This window comes from Echiichthys vipera (genome assembly GCF_963691815.1).
Source record: "Echiichthys vipera genome assembly, chromosome: 19".
In the NCBI taxonomy this organism is placed as follows: Eukaryota; Metazoa; Chordata; class Actinopteri; order Perciformes; family Trachinidae; genus Echiichthys; species Echiichthys vipera.
In genome coordinates this window covers 22,283,511-22,305,430 of record NC_139844.1, presented here as the reverse complement: position 1 = coordinate 22,305,430, position 21,920 = coordinate 22,283,511, and the positions used below count along the sequence as shown (strand labels likewise).

General features: G+C 42.7%; 2 protein-coding genes across 4 annotated transcripts in view; both read left to right on the top strand.

Annotated features, from left to right (window-relative positions):
• Positions 1 to 6,130, top strand: part of plcb1l (phospholipase C beta 1-like) — a 125,957-nt gene extending 119,827 nt beyond the window's left edge. Inside the window, exon 33 of one of the 2 annotated variants that reach the window (XM_083933589.1) lies at positions 4,100 to 6,130. In XM_083933589.1, coding sequence (XP_083789715.1) covers positions 4,100 to 4,324 — 225 coding nt within the window. In that variant the 3' untranslated portion in view covers positions 4,325 to 6,130. The remainder of the gene's footprint in view (positions 1 to 4,099) is intronic. The other variant, XM_083933590.1, reaches the window with a different exon arrangement.
• Positions 6,131 to 9,307: 3,177 nt separating this feature from the next.
• The window catches only part of plcb4b (phospholipase C, beta 4b), a 68,345-nt gene continuing 55,732 nt past the window's right edge, over positions 9,308 to 21,920 (top strand). For both annotated transcript variants that reach the window (XM_083934217.1, XM_083934216.1), the window contains exons 1-2: positions 9,308 to 9,595; positions 13,548 to 13,593. The gene's annotated coding sequence lies outside the window, so the exon portion shown is untranslated. The remainder of the gene's footprint in view (positions 9,596 to 13,547; positions 13,594 to 21,920) is intronic.

Below are 21,920 nucleotides of genomic sequence, written 5' to 3'. Positions count from 1 at the left end.
AGCGCTGTCCTCATCACTCAGCACCCCAACTCTAACAGACGGCTGATGGTGGTGGTGCCTCTGAGCTGTTGATTACATGCAGACGACACACCCGTACATGCACGCAGATAAACACATGCAGACGTCTATCTGAAAACTGCCTGGTTCCCCTCAGACCTCTCTCACTCCCACCTCTTTCACCCTTTATATGTGGCAGGGTGTCATGAGATGGGAGAAAGATGACAGCTTTAATCAGAGGGTGTTTGTGCCTCAGCAGGCAGGGTATAGGCAGGCTGCACATGTACATACACATATATATACACGCAGTCTGACTGTCACACCCCTAAATAGGTCATGCGCAATGCCGAGCAGGGAGAGCGATACAAGCTCTGGTGCATCTTTAGCCATCTGGTTGTGATGTGCTGGATGTCCGCTCTGTGAGACCCACAGAGAGAGTGAAAGAGAGAGAGAGAGAGAGAGAGAGAGAGAGAGAGAGAGAGACAGAGACAGAGAGAGAGAGAGAGAGAGAGAGAGAGAGAGAGAGAGAGAGAGAGAGAGAGAGAGAGAGAGAGAGAGAGAGAGAGAGAGAGAGCATGTTCCAGGGAAGGTGACCTTAAGATGCTGTGCTTAGTGGGGGCTTTAGCAGGCTCTGCTATAACACTCAACTTTTAGTAAGACACAAGTCAAGAGCTTCTACATTTAATCCAAAGACGCACATCATCAACTACAAAAGCTATATGTGTTATCTGGCTGTCTGCATTTCACTTTGGCATTGGCACACACTTTCTTTAGTCTTTGGTATAGTTTAGGTTTTATGCTGAAATTTAAATAATAGTGGAACACAAGATGACAAAATGGAAATATAAGCTATGAATTTCTGTGGAGTTATATATACACGGCACAAAGTGAACCTTTTTTCCCCTTAAGATTTGATGACCCTAAGTTAAGACGTGTCAACAGACTGTGAAAGTTAAATATTAAACTACTGAATACCAGAGCTGTTATTATTATTACCACAGCCTTCTAAAGGATTTGACAGGGTACAGAAAAGGCTCAAGCACCATTGTGTTAACTTGTTCACCGACAGATCGTGAGCCAACGTTCTTATTTAAATGAAAATCTTCTTTTTTGGGAAAGATTTCAGAATTCCAGGTTACACCAGGAATCTGACCTGGCGATTTTGTGCATGGTGGATACAAATATACAAATACACACATAAGAAACACAGAAAGAATGCACATAATTTAGCACAACAACTAAATAAAAAAGACATTAAAATATCATAGATATAGAATATAAAATATTAAAGTAAAATGCAATTTTTGTCTAAGTTAAATATAGTCCCATCCCGATCAAATACGATCAAATCAATAAGTAAACAGGCTCCAGAATCAGAGTCTGAGCAAACGTTTGTTGAATATGTGATGCTTTTTTTATGATACTCACTATGAAAACATTTCAATCGGTACTCAAACGTTATTGAGGTTTGATACATGCTCACACACACATACATAATCCTAATCTACAGGCTCTAACAGCAATCTAATTTACAGTATAGCGAAGCATTGAAGTGCTGTGAAGACAAGTACTTTGCAACGGTCCGGTTGTCGCATTCTGCCATGCAGCCCTCTTAGATGAAATGAAAGTGCCATCTCACAAACGCAAGTGGAGAGGGCAGAAAATGAGAAAGTCAAGAGAGCAGGATGGCAGTCCTTGACCTTCACAGCCCCTCACACACTTCAATGTCCTTGTGAATATTTCGATTCAGAGCTCCTCTCGATTTGAGGCTAAACGTAGATGAGTCCATGAAGGAGAACTCAGGTTTGTGTTTAGTAGCTTTCTCCATCTGACGTTTGTGCGGGAGCGCGTATACATCTCAAACTTTTTGCTGATATGGCATCGATATTTCCGACCTTGACTCTTGAGGGAATCCATCTATTTAAATTGTTATTTGTTTACTTTTGAGTAAGGAGTCAGAATTGGGCCTTTATTTGATTAACAAAGGCCTCTCGGATAAATATGGATCCCAGATAAATCCTCTTAGAACACGCAGGTATTTTCGATCTCTTGTAATGCTGACGTGACTGTATTGAGCCGCGAGAGTCTGACACCATTCATCTTACCGGCTTTACTTTTAATTACTGATTTCCCATGAGAGCCAGCCGGGTAGTTAAACAGAAAAATCAGCATTACAGCAATTATTGGCTCACAATGAAATGAATACAATCTTGTCATCTGTAATCATTTGGGGCGTCAATGCCTGGGAGAAAACAGCTTCTTCCTTTTTATGTCTCAATGAGGGGAGGGGAGTGTATATATACGTGGATGCAGGGGGGGTCCTGGTCTACCTCAGTGGACCAAGGTATCCTCTTCAGTGCTTAATAGGTCATCAGGGTTCAAGGTCATCACTTATCTATCGCTTCTTTTTGGTCTCTGTTGTAAGTTATGGAATTCCTAAGAAAAGAACGGGGAAAAGGTTACACTGCACCCTACACATCGCAATCAATGTGCACAGCATTGGAAACCTTTGAGTTGCTTTATCAATATATTTATATTAACAATGGGTCACATGACTGTGTGTAATTTGAAAGGGGTCGCTCGTAGTGACACACCCACAGATAATTATCATCTTCCTTTCAATGAGAGAGTCTTAGCCTCTTTCAGCCCTGTGTTTTGGTTCGATAGCTCACAACAACCAAAGCAGCTGTTGGTTGGTTTACCCTCGCTGCTCTCAGCTCAGATACACACCACTGTACGCTACCTGCCAAGCATCAAAGAGAAAACAGACAAAGTTAGCATCTCGCTGGTGAACATATCGGAGCATTTAGCGGCTAAAGAATAAGATATTTCCCCTTAGGAGTTGGTTGAGACCAAAACGGAGCTAAAATCAAAGCGAATATCGTCAAACATTTGTCGAGTAGCCAGAAGCATAACTCAATATGAATGCTAATGTTTCTTAACGGTACTCTGTGGAGTTTTGTGTGGAGATATAATCTCTCCACCTGGTCCAGGTGAGTGCCTGGAACACCTCACTAGGGAGGCGCCCAGGGTTCATCCTTACTAGACCTCAACTGGCTCCTTTCAAGGCAAAGGAGCAGCGGCTCTACTCCGAGTTCCTCACGGATGGCTGAACTTCTCCCCCTCTCTCTAAGGGAGACTCCAGCCCCCCTCCTGAGAAAACACATTACGGCCGCTTGTACTCGCAAATGTTTGATGAGGAGGGAAATTAATTTAACACATTTGTTAGTTGATAAGGCCAAGGGCAGAATTAATTTTGTCCAGCTTCCAAACCCTAAATTGGTTGGGTTGCTTTTCTGAATTCTGTGCAGCCATTGGTTTTTCATTCATGCCATCATGGCATGAAAATCTGTATCTCTGTTCCCTGTATCACTCTCGTTAAATTATTCATGGTGAAGTAGTTGCAATCAGGAACTACTTTGACAACTCTTTTTTTGTTGGTGTGTTGAAGAAGACATCAGAGATTTGAGAGAGTGGCTCCTCATAACGTCGTTCTCAGGGAAGCCAACTATCAGCTGTGCGTCTTTTGTAAATGGATAACATAATTGTCAGTTTCTTTCAATAAATATAACCTGATTGATGCTGATTTTCCTGGACTCACCGGGTCCATGTCAGGTTGTTACTGAGCCTTTTCTGTGGCTGATTGTTCACTTTATTCTACTCTGGGAACTACTTTGCCTGCAGAGGAGCTGATGCAAATAAGCGGAATAAGCTGTTTAACTTTCAAATCTGCTTTTATTGCCTTCCTGTAAGCTGGGAAGGTAAAATGTTACTGTTGTCGGTTGGGCAGCTCAACTGAAATAGGTGATGGTAGAGAATCTTGCTCAAGGGAACACTAGCAGTACTGTAGCTTGTGAAAGAATGATTTATTTAATTCCCACAACCTCCGCAGGGATTCGACGTTCTTGTCACAAGCTAGTGTGGCTAACAGACTAAAATGGCAGTTGTGTGACCATATTGACACCATCTACTGTACTTTGTTTGATGTCTTTATGAACATCGTGAAGTGTGCTATGTGCAACACATTTCAAGTAACAGCTTTCATTGCATGCATTTCCTCATGTAAGAAGTCTTGGCTGATGTGTGTGTTCTTCCTCCACAGCTACAGAGCGATCTGGACCAGGAGTATCAGGACAAGTTTCGCCGGCTACCCGTGGAGATCCAGGAGTTTGTTCAGGACAGTAGCAAGGCCAAACTTAGCGATGATGGTGTCCATGGAAACCTTGTTGCCTCCTCAACAACAGAGAAGCTTAACCACAAGGCGTCGCAGTCGGAGGACGACATGGAGGAGGGCTCAACGGAACGAGTCTACGACACGCCCCTTTAGAGATTTAACCTCGGCGCTATGCTTCACACTGGGACACTGATTGGTGGATGGTGTTGGTTTGTGACCACAGTTCTAGGATGAGACTGCCCCAACTTTGGTCCTAATTTTAACCAAGGGAAGGATTAGATCAAATCTGAGCCTGAATTGGTGAGTAGAGGTCCTCTCTGCGTAGAGTGCAGTCTTTTGTCCGGACAACTGTTTCATGTAAATAGTGACTTTTTGTGTATTTCTATGTTACCTTTATGTTGTCGTCTCTTTCGGTACGGCCACAGGATGTGTTACAAAGCACTAACTATTTGCAGGAAATAACTTACTTGAACTATTGCACAGAGAGAGTAGAGAGAAGTTTCTTTTTATCATTTTTGTATTCAATATATTGACAGTAGTCGTGGTTAGTGAGGTGTGTGGTGCCAAGGTTCTGAATTCACCTACAGTGGACATTGTTAAAGTGGAGTCAACTCGTACTGTAAAGAAAGCCACTGCATATTCAGCCTTTAGAGCATCCATCTTTATAAGATTTAGATTCACCCTTACTTATTTGCACTGAAGGCTCCCTACGTAACTATGTAACCCCTTACTTTAACCCAGAGGCACTGGTGGCTTGCTGGTTCTCCATTTTGTTCTCACAGAACTGTGTGTTGCTGCTATTTTGTTTTAAAATCCACAATTTTTTAACCATTATTTGGTTTGTATGATATTTGGCATGGTAATAATATGCAGTGTAATTCTTTTTTTTTGTTTGTTTGTTGGTTTGTTGGGCTAGTTTTGAACAAATTTGCATTGTTTGTGGGTGATTCTGCCCAGAGAGGAAGTGAAGAGAAAGTGTGTTGTACAGTATCTGCATGCATTTGAACAACTGTAAATGTTACAGTAGCTCTGTAGCAAAGATGTTTATTAAATGTAAATCTCAGAAACGTTTCAACTAAACCTGCAAAACCGTGTAGACTCAGCGTGGCGTGATACATCACTGTGGCGTGAGGCGGACAGGACTAAAAGGAGTAACAACGCGCCCTTTAACTGGTTGCACATTCAATTCTTTAACCTTTGTTCCCTTGAACTAAAACAGTCAAACCAGGATAAACAAACAGAAGAAGAGGATGCTACTGTAGTTTTATAGAAGTGGCCTTCCTCTTTACTGGTTCGCTGCGTGTGTGTGCAGTTCCCCGGTGCACAGAGTAGATGCCGGGGACCACAGGAAGTATGTCGCCCCCGCTGATGTAATTCTCAATATTCACCCACAATTGGTAGCTGTAGTTTGAAGTGGGGGGAATGGTTCAGTTACGTTCACACAGACCACACCACAAACGCTCAGTTTCTATCTGTGAAACCCCAGCGCCGGCACGATCTAATGATTAACTGGACTGTTTCCTCTTTTTGTTAGAAACTGTGTTCATTCAGTGACCGTGAGGGAAGTGTTTTTGACTTCCTGACTGTCCAGTGCCATTTAACTCACGGCTCATTTGATATCAAATCATATTTCAGCTGAAAAAAACAAAAAAGAAAAAAAGAAAAAGTTGAATGTGAAGGATGACCTGACATGTAAGTACACACACACTACTTTTTAAAAAAGACGATATCGATGTGAGAGTCCCGTGCCTTTGGATAGGTTTGCCTCGTTTGTTGTTGAATGTGTGAAATGCATCATCGTTGAACTTGCCATTATATTATATTACTGTAAATGAAGCTGTCTGATATTGAATAGACCGTGTGCACTTTTGAGTACAGTACCACTACTGAGTAATGCTTGTGATGAGCAGTATTTGACATGTGTCTCATAAGAAATGCGAGACGTCCTTCTTTTTAGTCTCAAACCACTTTATTTAACAGCCCCCCCCCCCCCCCCCCCCCTCCCAAACTTACGTGTATGCACTCTGGAAATGTAAATGTATGTATGACATAAAGGATATAACATGAAGTTGATTTAAAAAAAATATAGTGTAAAGGGAATTTGCCTGTAATTAAAATAAATGTGGCTATTATTGTACTTTGCTGGAGTGGAGTTGTGTGTCTTTTGATTTTTTTTATTTGAATAGAATTGTGTGTTCATTTTTCATTTTTCTGTGTATGTGATGTTATTTTAATTCACTGTCATTCATACATCACTTTATTGTCTAATTCCTTAGATTTCCCATGATAGAGGGCAGAAGCTGCCATTATTCAAAATAAATAAATTAATAAACCATTAAATGTATCAAAATAATATCAAATAAATGTATGCATTTATTGATAATTAATAAAATGTGATATATATTGATATTTCTGTAGTATTTTTCGTCAGCTCCCGTCCTCCATATCTAACCACCTGCTTGTATTCACTTATCAAACAGTTCCCCAGTTGGTCTATCGTCGTATCATTTTAAAAAATGTGTCCGGTCCTTAATTAAGGGTTGTGTTTTCATTGTGTCTGCCTTCAAATGTGTCACTTGTCATTGTCTTGTCATGCTTTATTCTTTTTTACTTGAAATAGAGATTTCAGTATTAACCCACCGTCACTGTCACATTGCAAAGACTGGATAATAGTGGAGAAATAGATGATACAATAGAGTACAATACAATAGAGACTAAACAATGTGTTGAAAATGATCAATCTGAGTTACAAGGAAGCAGGTCACATATGATCCAAACCCACCTATAGAGAGTGTGTTTGGCAGCATCTGTGGGGCAACTTGGCATGTGTAGGTGAGTGTGTGTGTGTGTGTGTGTGGTATGTAAGTCACACTCAGGGGCAGGGGGAAGCGGGGGGAAGCCTTGACGACCTACTTCCTATCATCTCCTAGGTAACACTATATTTGAAATAACCCTAAGAGGAACATGGATCTGAACACTTTCATGACTGAATCACTGGTCACCACTTACAGACTGTAAAAGCACTGAAATCCTAATTGTTACAACGCTTATGAGTCATACAAATTTCTGCCTATAGTACTAACATAGCGTGGACTTCATCTGACAATACATTTGTGCCATAACTGAGACTATACAGTATGTGCAGTACATAGTAGAGCTGTTTCTACTGTACATCCTGTGCCTAAAAAGTCAGATTAATCCCTTAATTTTGCAAAACTATACACACACACACACAAGTACGTGTGCTGCCAATATTTTGCTTTGAGCGTGGCCAGTGATAACACACTTTCAGTCTTCAACACATTCCCAAACAAAGCTTGTTACACATTGTGTGAGTGTTGTTGGGGACGTTTGCCTCTTGTTTTCTGTGTAAAAGCATACTATGTCTGCAACACCATGTGCCATGTAGTGTCATGTGCCATGTGCCATGTAGTGTCATGTAGTGTCATGTACCATGTGTCATGTGCCATAGAGTGGGGTTTTTCAGCTGTGTGTAATATGTGTGCGCTGCTGGTGTGTTTTCCACACTACATAAACACTGTATCCTTCTCAGTCTCAGCTCCTCGGCAGAATCCCATCAGGCAACAGGAGATAAGACAAGCCCGGTCACCCGTAACAACCACTGTGACCACTGTGACCAGGCCTCCGTGCATACCGGCAACTAGGAAGTGAGCTAATTAACCCGGAGTTCAAGATGGAAGGAGAGCGACTTTTTAATAAGATTCTCTTGGTTATATAAACAGTGACTCCCCTCCAAACTCCCAGGAATATTATCGCCCCACGTCTGTCCATCTGCTGCGGGGAAGAGGAGGAGAAAGAGGAGGAGGTGTCCTGTAACTGGGCTTTAATGAGGCACACCAGGACAACAGAGGAGAGGACCACAGTGTGCTGCTTGGAAGGTACACACACATACACACACACACATACACAGGCTACACATAACCCTAAATGAATTTAAACTACTTTAAGGAACATTAAACCTTACCTTGATCTCCAGTTCTGATTGTTATTCAACCATTATCCATTAAACCATGTCCTAAAACCTAAAATGTCCTCTTTAGCGGGATGAGGAAAAATCCCAGAGTCCTTTCTTTGGAGGACTTTGACTCATTATTCTTTCACCACATATTTTCAGCAGGTTTAGTGCATTTATATTCTGTGGCACAGGGATTGGGAAAATATGAATTAATCATACGGTTGTTAGCCTGTGAAAGGTTTCTGTGGCTCTGCAGAACTTTTCAAAGTCTGATGGTTGGTGTTGGTGAGGCAGTCACAGTATTTTTATTATAGCTAAGCTGGAGAATAATAGGAGGAGAGAGAGGGAGATGGGATGACATGCAGCAAAGGACCACAGGTCAGATTTGAACCCGGGCTGCCGCCAAGGACTCTACATGGCTTGATGTCACCCCAAGACTGCTAATTCAACACAAAACCTATGCTACAAACTAGGAGTGTTGAGTTTGACATATTTGACCTGGCAGGGAGGATTTAACACAGTCTATTGGTCTACAGTGTTTTGATTTTACATCTGAAGTTATATTTAATGTGTCCAGCCTGTTGCTGATATACGCCAAAATCCATCCCAGCAAAAGCGATGGAAATGTCTAAAAGAGGTGACAGCATATTTATATAAATAGATCATCTCGCCATACCCTCTTACAGGCTAAGTGACTTCACTGTGATTCATCTTAACATGATTCTGGATATGAATTGGCATCATGTCATAGAGATCAGTGCCAGAGAACAAACCTCCTCTGCTGCAAAAACTACAATAAGACTAATATTACATGAGGTGATACAGGTGCATGAAGTCTGACAGAGGAGCATGTTACAGTGACTTACCAAAGGGGAGAGGGGGGGGGCTTTATCAACGCATGGCGGCTACAGTAGTCAGCTGGTGGAAATGCGGGGAGGAGCTGAGACTAGTTCTGCTGGATGACTCACTCTGTCAACCCAAGGCACACTCATTCACTCATATGCGCACACTCTCGTGCACGCACAAACGCTCGCGCACGCACATACATTCACGCGCGGGCACGTTTGGTTTGGTGGGGGTGGTGGTGGTGGTGGGGGGGAGGAGAAGAGAGAGAGAGGCGTGCTGCAGCTGAAGAGGGGTTCATCCCGATCAAAGCGCATCAGGGCCGTCCGTTCTCCACTGGAGGGCGAGTGGTACAAGAGCACCGGGACACTCCGGCAGGAGGGAGACAGAGCAGACAGTCGCAGGGACACGGGATAGAGCAGCGGCGGCAGCGGCAGCAGCAGCGGCGGCGGGAGCAGCTGGAAGACACACAGCCGAGCAGAGGCACCGACGGCAGCCACACACAGACAAAAACCCCGACCCGGACTCTGCACAGCATCAGTTCTTTCCGCCGTCGGATTAAACCGGTCCCCCCCCACCCCCCCGGTCACCAACGCCGAAATCACGTAAGGAAACCAACATAAATGTGTCTCATAGCTGCTAAGGGAAGATGCAGAGTTAGTGTTAGTGTGCAGACTGCTCCGTACACTGGGCTGGGTTCAGTTGACTCTGTGGGTTTGGCTGCTGGACGGATACGGCACCTTTCATTTCAACTCCATCACGCTAGCTTTCAGAAAAGGCTCACTCCAAATCCTGCTCCCATCATTCAGACGTCCTCTCACTGTGTCACACACACACACACACACACTCACACATACACACACACACGCACACACAGCTGGAGACAGTAGCTTTTGCTAGCTAGCTAGCCAGACGCATTAAAATGTTAGCAATTTGATATCGAATTTACTTTCGCTTTGCCGGCGCCGTGGCATCTCTACCGGGTTAACACGACCCAACAGAGAGCCGCCCCGGCTTGGTAACTTTGTGAAATGCATGTGTTATTGATGTTTCCGACGGCAGGGGAGGTTAGCCGGGGGAGCTAGCTGTAGCGGGACGGATCAGGAGCCAGCCGCCCGATGCACAGTGTCCATAAAAGTCAACTGCCACAGCCTGGCTCCTTATAATCTCATATTTGCACAAATGTGTGTGTGCACTGTGGCTTTGCTGCACTGTAGCATCCGCGTCCTATTGCCCTCCCAAAGAATTTCAATCTAATGTGAATTAAATGTGTTAAACTGGTGCATCAAAGCCTGCTGGTGCTGATCCAGTCAAGTGAACCTGGGAGCTGCAGCTGCATGCATCTCACACAGCAAAGGGTCATTGATTCCCTGTCAGGGCGACCTGTAAGCAGTAAGGTGTTCAAATGGTATCAGGTTATGCTGTTGTGTCCTGCAAACTTGTGCTTGTTTTCAGTGCATTCAGCCCAATTGCATCAAATCAAAGAGTGGATATTAGATTTCAGTGTTAATACTTGTTAAATCAACGCCAGTGTACTGTTTGGAGCTTCTCATCTGCTTTATTAAGGTGAAGGTGTACAAATGAAAAGGTGTCTGTTTTTTAATGCTGGTAAAAATGACAGTGTTGCTTAGTTTGACATAGTGTCAGACGGCAGCTTTTCTATTTCCAAAACCTGTTTTATCACACACACCCAGAAGGTAGAGAGTGTTATTTGTTCAGCAATAACCTGCGGGCAACTCCGTAGGCTTATTTGCGGTGCAAATAGCCCGTAATGTATTATTTGGTTCAAGGTTTCGCTTGGCAGCCTTCAAAATGAATTCATGAATGTGTGTGTGTGTAGATGCTGCCGCCTCAACAAGCTCTTTTTCGGCTATTCCACCTGTTCACACAGACTTGGTTCGTCCATTTTGAGGCGTATTTGCAGATTAACCGTGTGCTTGTCTCGTAAAATGCAGCACCTGTGTATTACAGTTTATCTTAAGGTTGTTCAGCCGCTGTATCTGATCTCAACATGAGCTTTTGACACACTGTGTGTCATTGGAGATTCTTTTAAAATGACACAAGGTCGTCCCCCACCCCTCCTTCCAGAGTGTGTCCTCTGCTGCTCATTAAAGATCACAACTACTATGTAAAGAAAAACAAATTCTGCTCTGGGTTATTGACATTGCCGTGTAAATGTTTCACTGGTGATTACAAAGGCAAACATTGCCCTCCCTCACACAATCCCTTACCTGTGGCTTAAAGCCCGGTCTGTGAAGCGTTTTGATGAATAGCGGTGACCTAAGAAGCTTAAAAGCTAACGGAGTGTGCAGGTGTTTTATTGTTTTCTTTTTATGGACCAGATGCCATTGTAAGCGCTATATCTTTGGTGCACTCAATGCTCCGTGCCTTTGATAGAATTATTTGGTTATTTTCCCAGGTGGTGCTGCACAGTAAAGTGCTGTCCTGCTGTATGTTTATTTAGTAATAGGATAGCTGCGTCTTTAGGGCTTTTATGATGAGCCCTGTTTGTCTTTGCAAAAAATGATCGATTATCAGCCGCTGGTATTAGTTTGAAGGATTTGAGGAACTAAACCAACACTATTTGCATCGTATCATTTTGGAAAACAACCATTATTACACTTCAAAATGATTGTCACTTTGGTATTGCTCATTCATCTTCATTCATTCATCTTCAACTGCTTGTCCCTGTCGGGGTCGCAGGGGGCTGGAGCCGATCCCGGCTGATGTCAGCTGGTATTGCTGATATTCTATAATATTCTTAGGAAGTTATAGTTTTTGTAAGAACTGCCTGACACATCTTTGAGAGTTCGCCTGTCTAATTTTTTTTAACCATATTGCTTTATAATCCTAATCTGTAAGAATTGAGGCAGTTGTTTCTGGCGGCCTCTTTGGCGGTAAGATGCAACTGCAGGCGAGCCTCTGGGACACGTCCGAGACACACAAGAGTGAGCCTGACTCGGAATCCAGACTTCAATGTTCCCTTTCATTGCACTTTTACTTGTCAGAAGTTTGAAGTTCCCGATTTCCGAGTACAAGTGAACGCAACGACTGACTAACGAAGCGCATTTGCATTTAGGGAGAGAACTTCGCCACAGACACAAATGTAAATACTTGGCAAAGAGGCAAGTACTGTGCTGATCAATCACCACTGTTTTAACTCACTCTTTGATAGATATTAACTTAAAAGACAATTTACTAGATGAAAATCTTACGGATTATATCTCTACGAAATATAAATCAAGAGATGAAAGAACAAATATTTTCCTCAAACGTGCCAGTCCCCATTTGACAGGCCCACAGTGGGTCTGGTTCCTGTTTTGCTCTGAACTGAGTGAAGTCACCATAGCGTGTCTGGCTTCAAGTGCATAGCATGTACGTGTCCTCTCTGCGATGCAGGCAGTGATGGTGTGATCTAATCTACTGTTCAGAATTGGATAGATTGAAGGTAAATTGCAGTATTTTTTACGATGTCTCTGTGCATGTAGCCAGACAGAATAGGTTATCTTTGCTTTGAGTCACAGAGAGGCTAAAAACAAAACTAGATTTAGGATTTTAGATTAAATGACAGTATGTAATGGAGAAGTAGAACGGTAAAAAAGCATATCAAATTCCTGGCACACACATGCCAAACCTTGATTTACAGATTCAGGGTTTCAAGTGCTGCAGCCATAGAGACAGTACTAGGTTGATTAGGCTATGAACTGTGTCTAAGGCACACATTGTCCATTATCTTTTGGGATTCTTGTATTTCCATGGTGAGCCTGAATGTAGCTTTAGGGGTTTGTTCAAACAGCAATGACAACATCATCATTTCGTATGTTTTCAAAGTGGTGCACTTGCCAGCATCACATCGAACTGCTCCAAGGTTTATTCTAGAGAGACTTTGTTGGAATACATCCCTCTGCCTCCCTGCTTGGTTCTTTTTTGAAGGCTGGCGTGCTCCCTCATTCGTTTCCTCTCTCATTTATTTTCCGCTGCATCTTCTCATAATTAGAAGGGTCTTGTCTTGATTAGCTTGGCTGTCTTCATTCCTGTCGTTTTGTTTTGATGGGGCTATCAGGCCTTTTTGTATCCCGGCACAGTTTCTTCTCACCGCATTCTTGACGGAGCTGTCCTCGAGTCATCCTTGTGTCTGTTTGAAGGCCTCACAGAGAGATCTATGAAAGTGTAAGTGCAGACAGATGGATCCAAAAGGATTGCTAGGCCAACAGACAAGCAGCCTGGCACACCAACTGACAGGCCCAGTGTCGTGGTAGTATGTCAAAAACATGTTGAATCACACCCCTCCACATGTCTATCCTTATTGTTAAAGTCTGACAAGCTAAGGCTGTTGCGAAGCTGTATGTCGATATTGTGATTTACTTTATGTTTTCTTTGGCAGGCGAGTAGCGGGACGTGGTATGTGCTCATTTCTCTGTGTGGCTCGTCTCAGCTCCTGCCTTCTCTACTGTATAGCAGGGTTTCAGACCTCAGCCAAATAAGTCCAGATTTCGGCCTCTATGATTTATGAAATCCTCCCCCCTTCTTACCATATGTCCTTTTTTGTCTCTACAGGCCAAGACATGAGCTTCTCCCAGTGAACCTTATTGATGCTGAACTGGTGAGTTTTGGTGCTGTTCACTGCCAGTGGTCACTGCAGCAAGACACATTTATTTTTCTTGGGTTATTATTATTCAGTCCCAGACAGTTAGGTTCTCTTTAATAGCACCACTGGCTGCCATCTGGTCGCAGTTGATGAAAAAGGATCTGTTCCCAGAATTTGTATAACACAGGCCACCTCTTCAATATGAGTTTCTTCTTTCCAGAGCATCCGGTTCATGATTGCATATTAATAACTTAGTGCATTAAGGCGATTGGTTGAAGTCTATGCATAATATGAAACATATGGCTTCATCCCGCTCGTACAGTAAGCCTGCTTGATCAGTTATGTAATCTGGATGTCTCAGTGTGTAATTTAATGTGTTTCTGGATGCAAAAACACCCCAGGGCAAACTAAAAAACAACTAGACTCGAGCAGGCCAGTGAGGAATGATAGTGAGGGTTTTCCTGCCATCTAATATACAGCTCAGATATTCATCTGGCTCTTATTTTGCCTTTTTGCCACTCTGCTGTTGAGGTCTCATTAGTGAATACAAAGGGTTCTTTAACTTCAAAGTGTTCAACATTATAAACAAGTTGCATTGGGAGCTGGAAACGACTGACATTTTATTGGATTGGTGCTGAATGATGAAAGCAAGAGGCCCAATTTTTCACCGTATCTTTCATCCAAGACTGATGTGCAGCGTTCACCGATCCACCGTCAGACATCACTCATTGATAAGCAGGTTGCGTGGCCGATGCTGATGCTATATGTTCCCTCATGCCAAGTTGGAAAATGTAATGAGACTGAGAGGCGATTGCTCTCTACAGTATGTTCTGTATTAATTATGTAATCTGTATTAATAATGTAATGTGTAGCATGCAAGCTGTCGTTCGGCTGGGTCTGATTAATTTTCAGATGCTTTTAAGCTTCATTTTAGTGAAGCGGTATACATTTTCATTATCCCAAATTATATGTGCTTCATTGCAAGTGCCCTGTAAATACTGAAGCATCTAACAAAAGATGATAGAATTTATTTTAAAAAAGATACTAAAAGTAGTTTTAATAGCTTGAATAAGACAACAGTAACATGCAGCTACGAGCAAAGCATCGGTCCAATGGCAAAATCATCTCATCTCATCTTCACCCTCTTATCCGGGGTCGGGTCGCAGGAGCAGCAGCTTTAGCAGGGGACCCCAAACTTCCCTTTCCCGGGCCACATTAACCAGCTCTAACTGGGGGGATCCCGAGGCGTTCCCAGGCCAGTGTGGAGATATAATCTCTCCACCTGGTCCTGGGTCTTCCCCGAGGCCTCCTCCCAGCTGGACATGCCTGGAACACCTCCCTAGGGAGGCGCCCAGGGTTCATCCTCACTAGATGATCCTGAACCACCTCAACTGGCTCCTTTCAACGCAAAGGAGCAGCGGCTCTACTCCGAGTTCCTCACGGATGGCTGAACTTCTCCCCCTCTCTCTCTAAGGGAGACTCCAGCCCCCCTCCTGAGAAAACCCGTTTCGGCCGCTTGTACCCGCGACCTCGTTCTTTGGGTCATGACCCAGCTTTTATGACCACAGGTGAGGGTAGGAACGAAGACTGACCGGTAGATCGAGAGCTTTGCCTTCCTCAGCTCTCTTTTCGTCGGTGCGGTAGAGCGACGGCAACACCGCCCCCACTGCTCTGATTCTCCGGCCAAGCTCACGCTCCATCGTCCCCTCACTCGTGAACATGATCCCGAGGTACTTGAACTCCTTCACTTGGGGTAAGGACTCCTTCCCTACCCGGAGTAAGCAATCCAATGGCAAAATCAAGGCCCTAAAGAGACTTTATCATCCTAAGCTATTTTTAAAACATAAAGCATCACATATTGCATAGACATATATTTCACACTGTTTCATTTCTCAGTCCATAAATGTGATATTTGATATTGCACTTTTTCAAATATTTGATATTTCTGAGATGATCCCGCTGACTTTTGAAATGTCAGAACGCTGTTATTTCCTGACTGCTTATTAGTCTTCAAATTCACTGCACTAAATATTGATATGTGCTTAGGGAAGAAAGGGATAACCCACCAGCCCTTTAGAAAAATCTAATGGGAGTTGTGCTTCTAACTCAAATTTCTGTAAGATGTATTATGAGTTATTCCCTTTAGTATATTTTAGTACAACTTCTCCATTTTTTGTTGTAACTGTCATCTACGATTCCCACGCTCCACGGGCCTCTAACACACATCAGCTTGTAATATCAAACATGTGAAATGGACATTTCCACATTACCAGGTCATTGTTTCTGACCGAGCCTTTGATCGGATCCTCCCTTCCTTGGGATTTCTAATATAACTTGGTCCAAAATTCTCTCGCGGTTCTGGGCCTAGGACCAATTCAGTACAAGAAGAGGCAATCACTGTAACACTAGCTTGCTGTTTTTCCATTTTGCCCTAATGTGACTGCGAGATAGCAAAGATATGATGGACGAAACAGAGTCCCCTCTTTCTAGTCAATGAGGGATAAATGACTGCAATAGACATGGTTCATGTGTCTCAGTTTTGTGGTCATGGTTCAATTCATTTAAATATGTACTATTTGGTACAGCGGGGAAAGTGCATTTGCTCTTGTTAAGGAGGCTTCCTGTGGATATGTATTTATCTGTAAATACAACACAGTGAAACTAAGCTTGAATCATCAGTATTAGTTTAATTACATTTGATAGAAATGATTTAGAGCAGTCTATATAATGTGTTTAAATGTAATGGAGCATCCCTGTAGTAAACTGACAGTTCTAGTATCATTGGGCTATGTATATAATAATAATATAATATTAATAATAATAAAGAACTTCAGGCTTATCCATTGTTAGATTCAATGAAGCACATCCACCAGATCCTTCCATACGGAGAAAACTCAAACGCTATTAGTAGCAGTAGCCGTCATGCATCAACAATGTCGGCTCCAGCAGCCGCAGAGTCAATATACCTATATCAATTCCAATATTGCGAGTGTTTGCATGGATCCAGCTCCCTGTAACTCTGTCCTACCCTCAGCTGAATTTGAGGGACCTTGACATTTACTGAAAATATGGATAACAGTCTGCAACCAGGCAGAGGAGGTGTCACTTTCAAAGGAACCATCTTTAAATGTAATCCAAAAGTGAGAGAGAAAACTGCCCCTCTAAAATGGCAAAACCAACACACTTTCATGTTCATCTAAATGTGCTGAAGCCCCCTTTTTTTGTAATGTAAAATAGTGAAGGAAGGAAGAATGGAGGTTTTAACTCTCTCTTAACTTAACACTTATTTTATTGAATAATTGGGCAATTCAAATTTTAAGAATATAGCTTTAAGGACTGTATGACTTACTAGTAATCATCCCAGAATGATAAACCGGTTGTGAAGATAGGTCGGGCATCGCAAGGCTACATGCTACACGAAACACTTCATCATCATGGATGGTCAGTTCTGCTCGCCTGTGACACGACTAAAAAGCTCAGTAAACCCCAGCATCTCCGTCTGCCCTCTGTGCATAGACTTTTTACAACTGAACTCGAGCTCTACTCCATCATTCTCAGCTTTAAATACAACACGACTGATCAAACGCTGGCCTCAACCCTTACTGGTCCAGATGTTGTAGATTAATATGCGAGCACGGTGTTTGCTGCTTAAAGAAAGAGAGGGATCAATGATGAAAGAGTGTGTCTTCACTGCAAGGGTAAGTGTGGCTGCAGGCTGAATATAACGACAGGGGTATTCTCTGCAGACTCTCAGCCGGCAGCAGAGAGAGAGCGAGAGACGGAGAGCGAGAGAGAGAGAGGTGGTGAGCGAAAAGCAGACAGAAAGAAAGAGTGAATCGCTTACTCTCGCATGAACAGATGGGATCTACCCGCCATCAAGTCAATATTTACGGTGTCTTAACAAAAAAATTGGCAGCATTAGCATAGCTGATTCAGTAGCAGGCAGCGGGAGCGCCCTGGTTTGTGTGAAAGAGGCTTCAGAGAGTAAAAACAACACTTCAGTGATGATAATTGCAGCCCTGCTACAAATGTGGCCCTAAAAATACACTGCAACTGAAAAGGAGAGCTATTAACCACCCCCTACACTTTTTTTGTTCTTCCCACCTTCCATACCCCCTTTTTTAAATGCACAAAGGCTGGCGGTGTGCACACTCACTTTACCCATGGCTCAATCCACTATGGGGATACATGTGAACGCAATTTGCACTTCCAATTAAACTGTCGACCTCTGCTCCAGAATGCAAAACTTGATTTTGTACCATTCTCTCCTGGATAGCTATTATTACCCAGCCAGCCCAATAATAGAGAGAGTAGGGCTTCACAATACACTGATGATCATCATTGAAGTCAGCAAAAATAATGAGTGCATTTAACAGTCAATGTTTTGGGGGGGAGGTTAAGTCACCTTTAGAGACACTTAACTATCGATTGAATTTTGTGTCTCCTTGTGTTGTTTTTGTGACACATAAAGAGGCCAGACCAAATCAGACCTGTCCTTTTGAGATGTAATGTGTAATGTGGAGCAGGATATGGTTTGGGGTTTCCTACAGCAGAGGTTTCAGTTATCTACAAATCTCTTCAGCAGAACTGCATCATTTGCGTGTAGCGTACTCACATTTTAAGATGGAGAGCCGTGTGACAGAATAACTGAAAACACAGCAGAATACATTAGGCTAGGGTTAGCCTAAAGCATGCTGCTGAGCCTGTAACACGGCATCAACACATGACTCGCTGGCCTGATCAGATGACTAGATAAACAGCAGGAATGTTGCTTCTTCCCCTTTCTTACAGCACTGCTTCCTTCTGTCTGGGCAATGAGAGGTGTGTCTGTGTGTCTGTGTGTATGTGTGTCTGTGTGTATGTGTGTGTGTGTGTGTGTCTGTGTGTATGTGTGTGTGTGCCAGAAGAGCATCTTCAATCAGCCAACTATTGTACCAGATGACAAGTCCAAGCAATTATGTAACGTTTAGCCGCTGAGCTTATCACTTATCCTCCTCAGCTAAGTTGAAATGCAGAATACATGACATGGCATAATTGTCTGTATTTTGTTATCGACTTGCATAATCTAATGGCTGTGAGGGAATGCCTAGTTTTATGCAGAGTGTAACACCATGAAGTATTAAATATGGGCCTAATTTATGTCGTTATTTTTCTTGCGTATTGAAAGACAAAGTGGATTTTAAAGGCTTTTTGTCGGCCGTTTTTAGGCGTTAACAACTCATAAAATAAAAAACGCTCTCTGGACTCTACAGTAGGAGTGAGGGAAACAAACATTTTTTTTGGCTGAGTATAAACAGACAGTATAAAAGACGAGCAGTTCCCTCACATGGATTTCCGACAAGCGCCAGAAATCTGTCAAAGGCCCCCGACCGTTTTTCATCGGACACTTCTCGAATGTCATTTAAACAAACGTTAGGGCTCAGCTCGTGAATCCATTAGAATGCTTTCATAACAAACTGTGCAAGTAATGCAAAGTTTAGAACAGTGTCACTATTAAAGCACATCATAAGAGAAGTGATGTAAAACTTACTGTGACAGATGCTAACATCCATTTTTCCGCCGAAATGACACATTGACAAGTTGACCACAAATGTATGTACTGTATATATCACATATAATATTAATATTTACTGTATGTATATTTACAGTTGTTCCCCATGCTTAACTTTCTTAATCCTGAAGGCAATTACTTCCCCGGCATCATGCATGATCTCCATGTTCTGTGCCCCAGTAGTGACTCAGGTCTTGTGGAAAGCAGTGGAGCTACAGAACAGAAAATATCATCTGAAATACAAATATGAATGAGATGTAAAGCGGCTAGTCACCAAATACAACAGCTGGTGTTGTTGTTTCACAAGCAGGTGGTTGATCATCATCACAAGGTTTATATTTCTCGACTCAGTTAAAATTGACTCAGTCATTCTGTTTATCCAACCCCAGTGGATGGAGATCAGTTGTTCAAGTTCCCAGTTAACATTGTCGTCATTGTAGAAACCATGACACAAGTCATACATAGTTATTTTCATCAAGTTAATCAAACGCCGCTTTCAGACATGCACTTCGTTATGTTATTTAACTGTCATGACGAGCCTCGGATCAGATCAGTCGGACTATGAATGTTCAGCGATACAAAGATGTAATTTCTGTCCTGGTTGATTTTGCAACACCTGTGGTTACTGTGGTTACGGCAAGTTTAATACCACAGGTCTCAGTCTGCTGGGGACAGCAAACACATTTTGTGTCAGAAATGCGACAGAAGAGCAGTTTACATGAATGCATTAGGGTTAGAAGTACTGTCCCAGTGTGTGTTATCTGTGTGTGCAGAGAGACAAGGGCTTTATTTTGTCTTTAAAGACGGTTGTCCATCATTCCTCAAGGCGGATGTTCTCTCTGTGCTTTTCCTCTGAGTCACTAAGTAGAAAAACCTCTCCCTCTCACCTTTTCTCTCTGGCTGCCTCTCTTTTGGCCCTCAGGGGTTTGGCTCCTGACAGCATCACAGAGAAAATAAAAAAATGAAAAGTCAAAGTGTATGTGAGAGGTTTCTCTGTGTGTGCATCTCGCTCTCTTTGCCTGACCGCTTTTCTCTCCTCCACCGTTCTCTGCTTCTCTCTGGATGCCTCTCCTTTTGTCTTTACCTCCCGTTTCAATTTCACCCACATCCTACTGAGAATATCAGTACTGTTTTCAATCTATTCAAGCTAGCTGCTCTTCTGGTTGGAAATGTCTACTTCTTGTGTATCTTTAAATGAAAACCACAAATCACATATTTTATGTATGATGTAATCAGCATGGTCAAAAAAATTATTTTCTCATGTAAAAAAAACAGACCTCAAGTGACACATCTCCAAGCAGAATAGTGTTTTGTTGAATTAGGCAGGGTTAGCAGTAACACAAAATGCAGTCATTCAGAATAAGTTCTCGGCGCCTTATGTCGCTTAAGAATATTTGATACATAGCTAAATATTTCAGAATATCAGAGCTTTCACAAATGTCAGCATTTCACTGCAGATAATGGGACCAGCTGCAGTAGCAGATTATGCAATATTTGTACAAAAGTAGTGGCCTGCAGTGTATTTATTTATGTCACCCATGCGTTGTCAAGTAAACAAAATTGGTATGGAAACCAAGCTGAAACCACAACAGAGCAAAGCTGAGGACAGAATCTCACAGAACTGAAAGGCAGTTAAATATATATATACTGTTTATTGTATATACGTAGTTTGATATTTGGGGATATCAGCTTACTCACTGTCTTGCCAACAGTTAAATGAGAGGCACAAAACCTGAAAATGGGCACAATAACTTCCTGAAGTCTCAACTTGTTGCCTGGCAGCCTCACAGTGATGACAAGACAATACAATACCCAGCGTAAAATTAAAACCTGTTTTTACACATGATTGTGCAGGAATAACAAACAAGATATAATGTCATAAGTTGTGAGCTTCAGATGTGCTGATTTTGTTGCTTTTGGACAGAGTTAGCTACCTAGCTGCTTCCAGTCTTTGTGCTATGTTATGCTAACCGGCTGCTTGTGGCTGTTTTGTTTTTACTCTAATGGTACGTGTCCACAGTGTCTGTCATTTCCACGCTTCCCATTCCTTAGCCCTTACTCAATACCAAGTACGCCAAGTTCGGACTTGTGGACTTAGTAGTTCAGACAAGTTCGACTAGGGAGTCCAGACTCCAGAGGACGGGAGGACGCAGTCCATGCGTTCTGTTATTGGAACAGCAGCAGACTTGATGACGTCACCATCTCAGCTCGTCTTGGTTGTCAGGGTTACCCCAGGACCACACATCTCCGACAAAGTTGAAACAAATTTTAAAATAGGCTTTATCTTGATACATCAACCGCAGATTCAAAGTTTAAACGACTATATTATCGCCTAAAAACACCCTAAATCTGCTTTTCGTGACACAAATACAGTAGCATTTAGAAAATTATAACTCAAAGTTCTGTGTTGTCTCCTGCGCCGTCTTCGCTGATGTCAGGGTGAAATGCGTTCTGGGATACCTGGCTGTCTGAAGTCCATAAAATGGGCGGAGCAAGTCACATCCGGGCATTTGGACCGTACTTGGCGAGATGCAGACTATTGAATTGGAACAGTACTTAGGCTGTGACTAATGATGTTTCAAAAGTCCACGAGAGCACAAGTACAGAGGAGAAAGCAGATTGACAAGCGGCTCTTGTCTATGTAGGCAGGGGTGGTGCATTCTGGTAGTGCTGCCAAGTGTTTCGAGGAGTTGATGTTTAGATAATTTATTCAGGGGTGTCTCCTGAAAACTCCCTCAAGTCTTTTAAATTAACTATTGTGGATCTAAATTGAAGACAGGTTAAAACAACT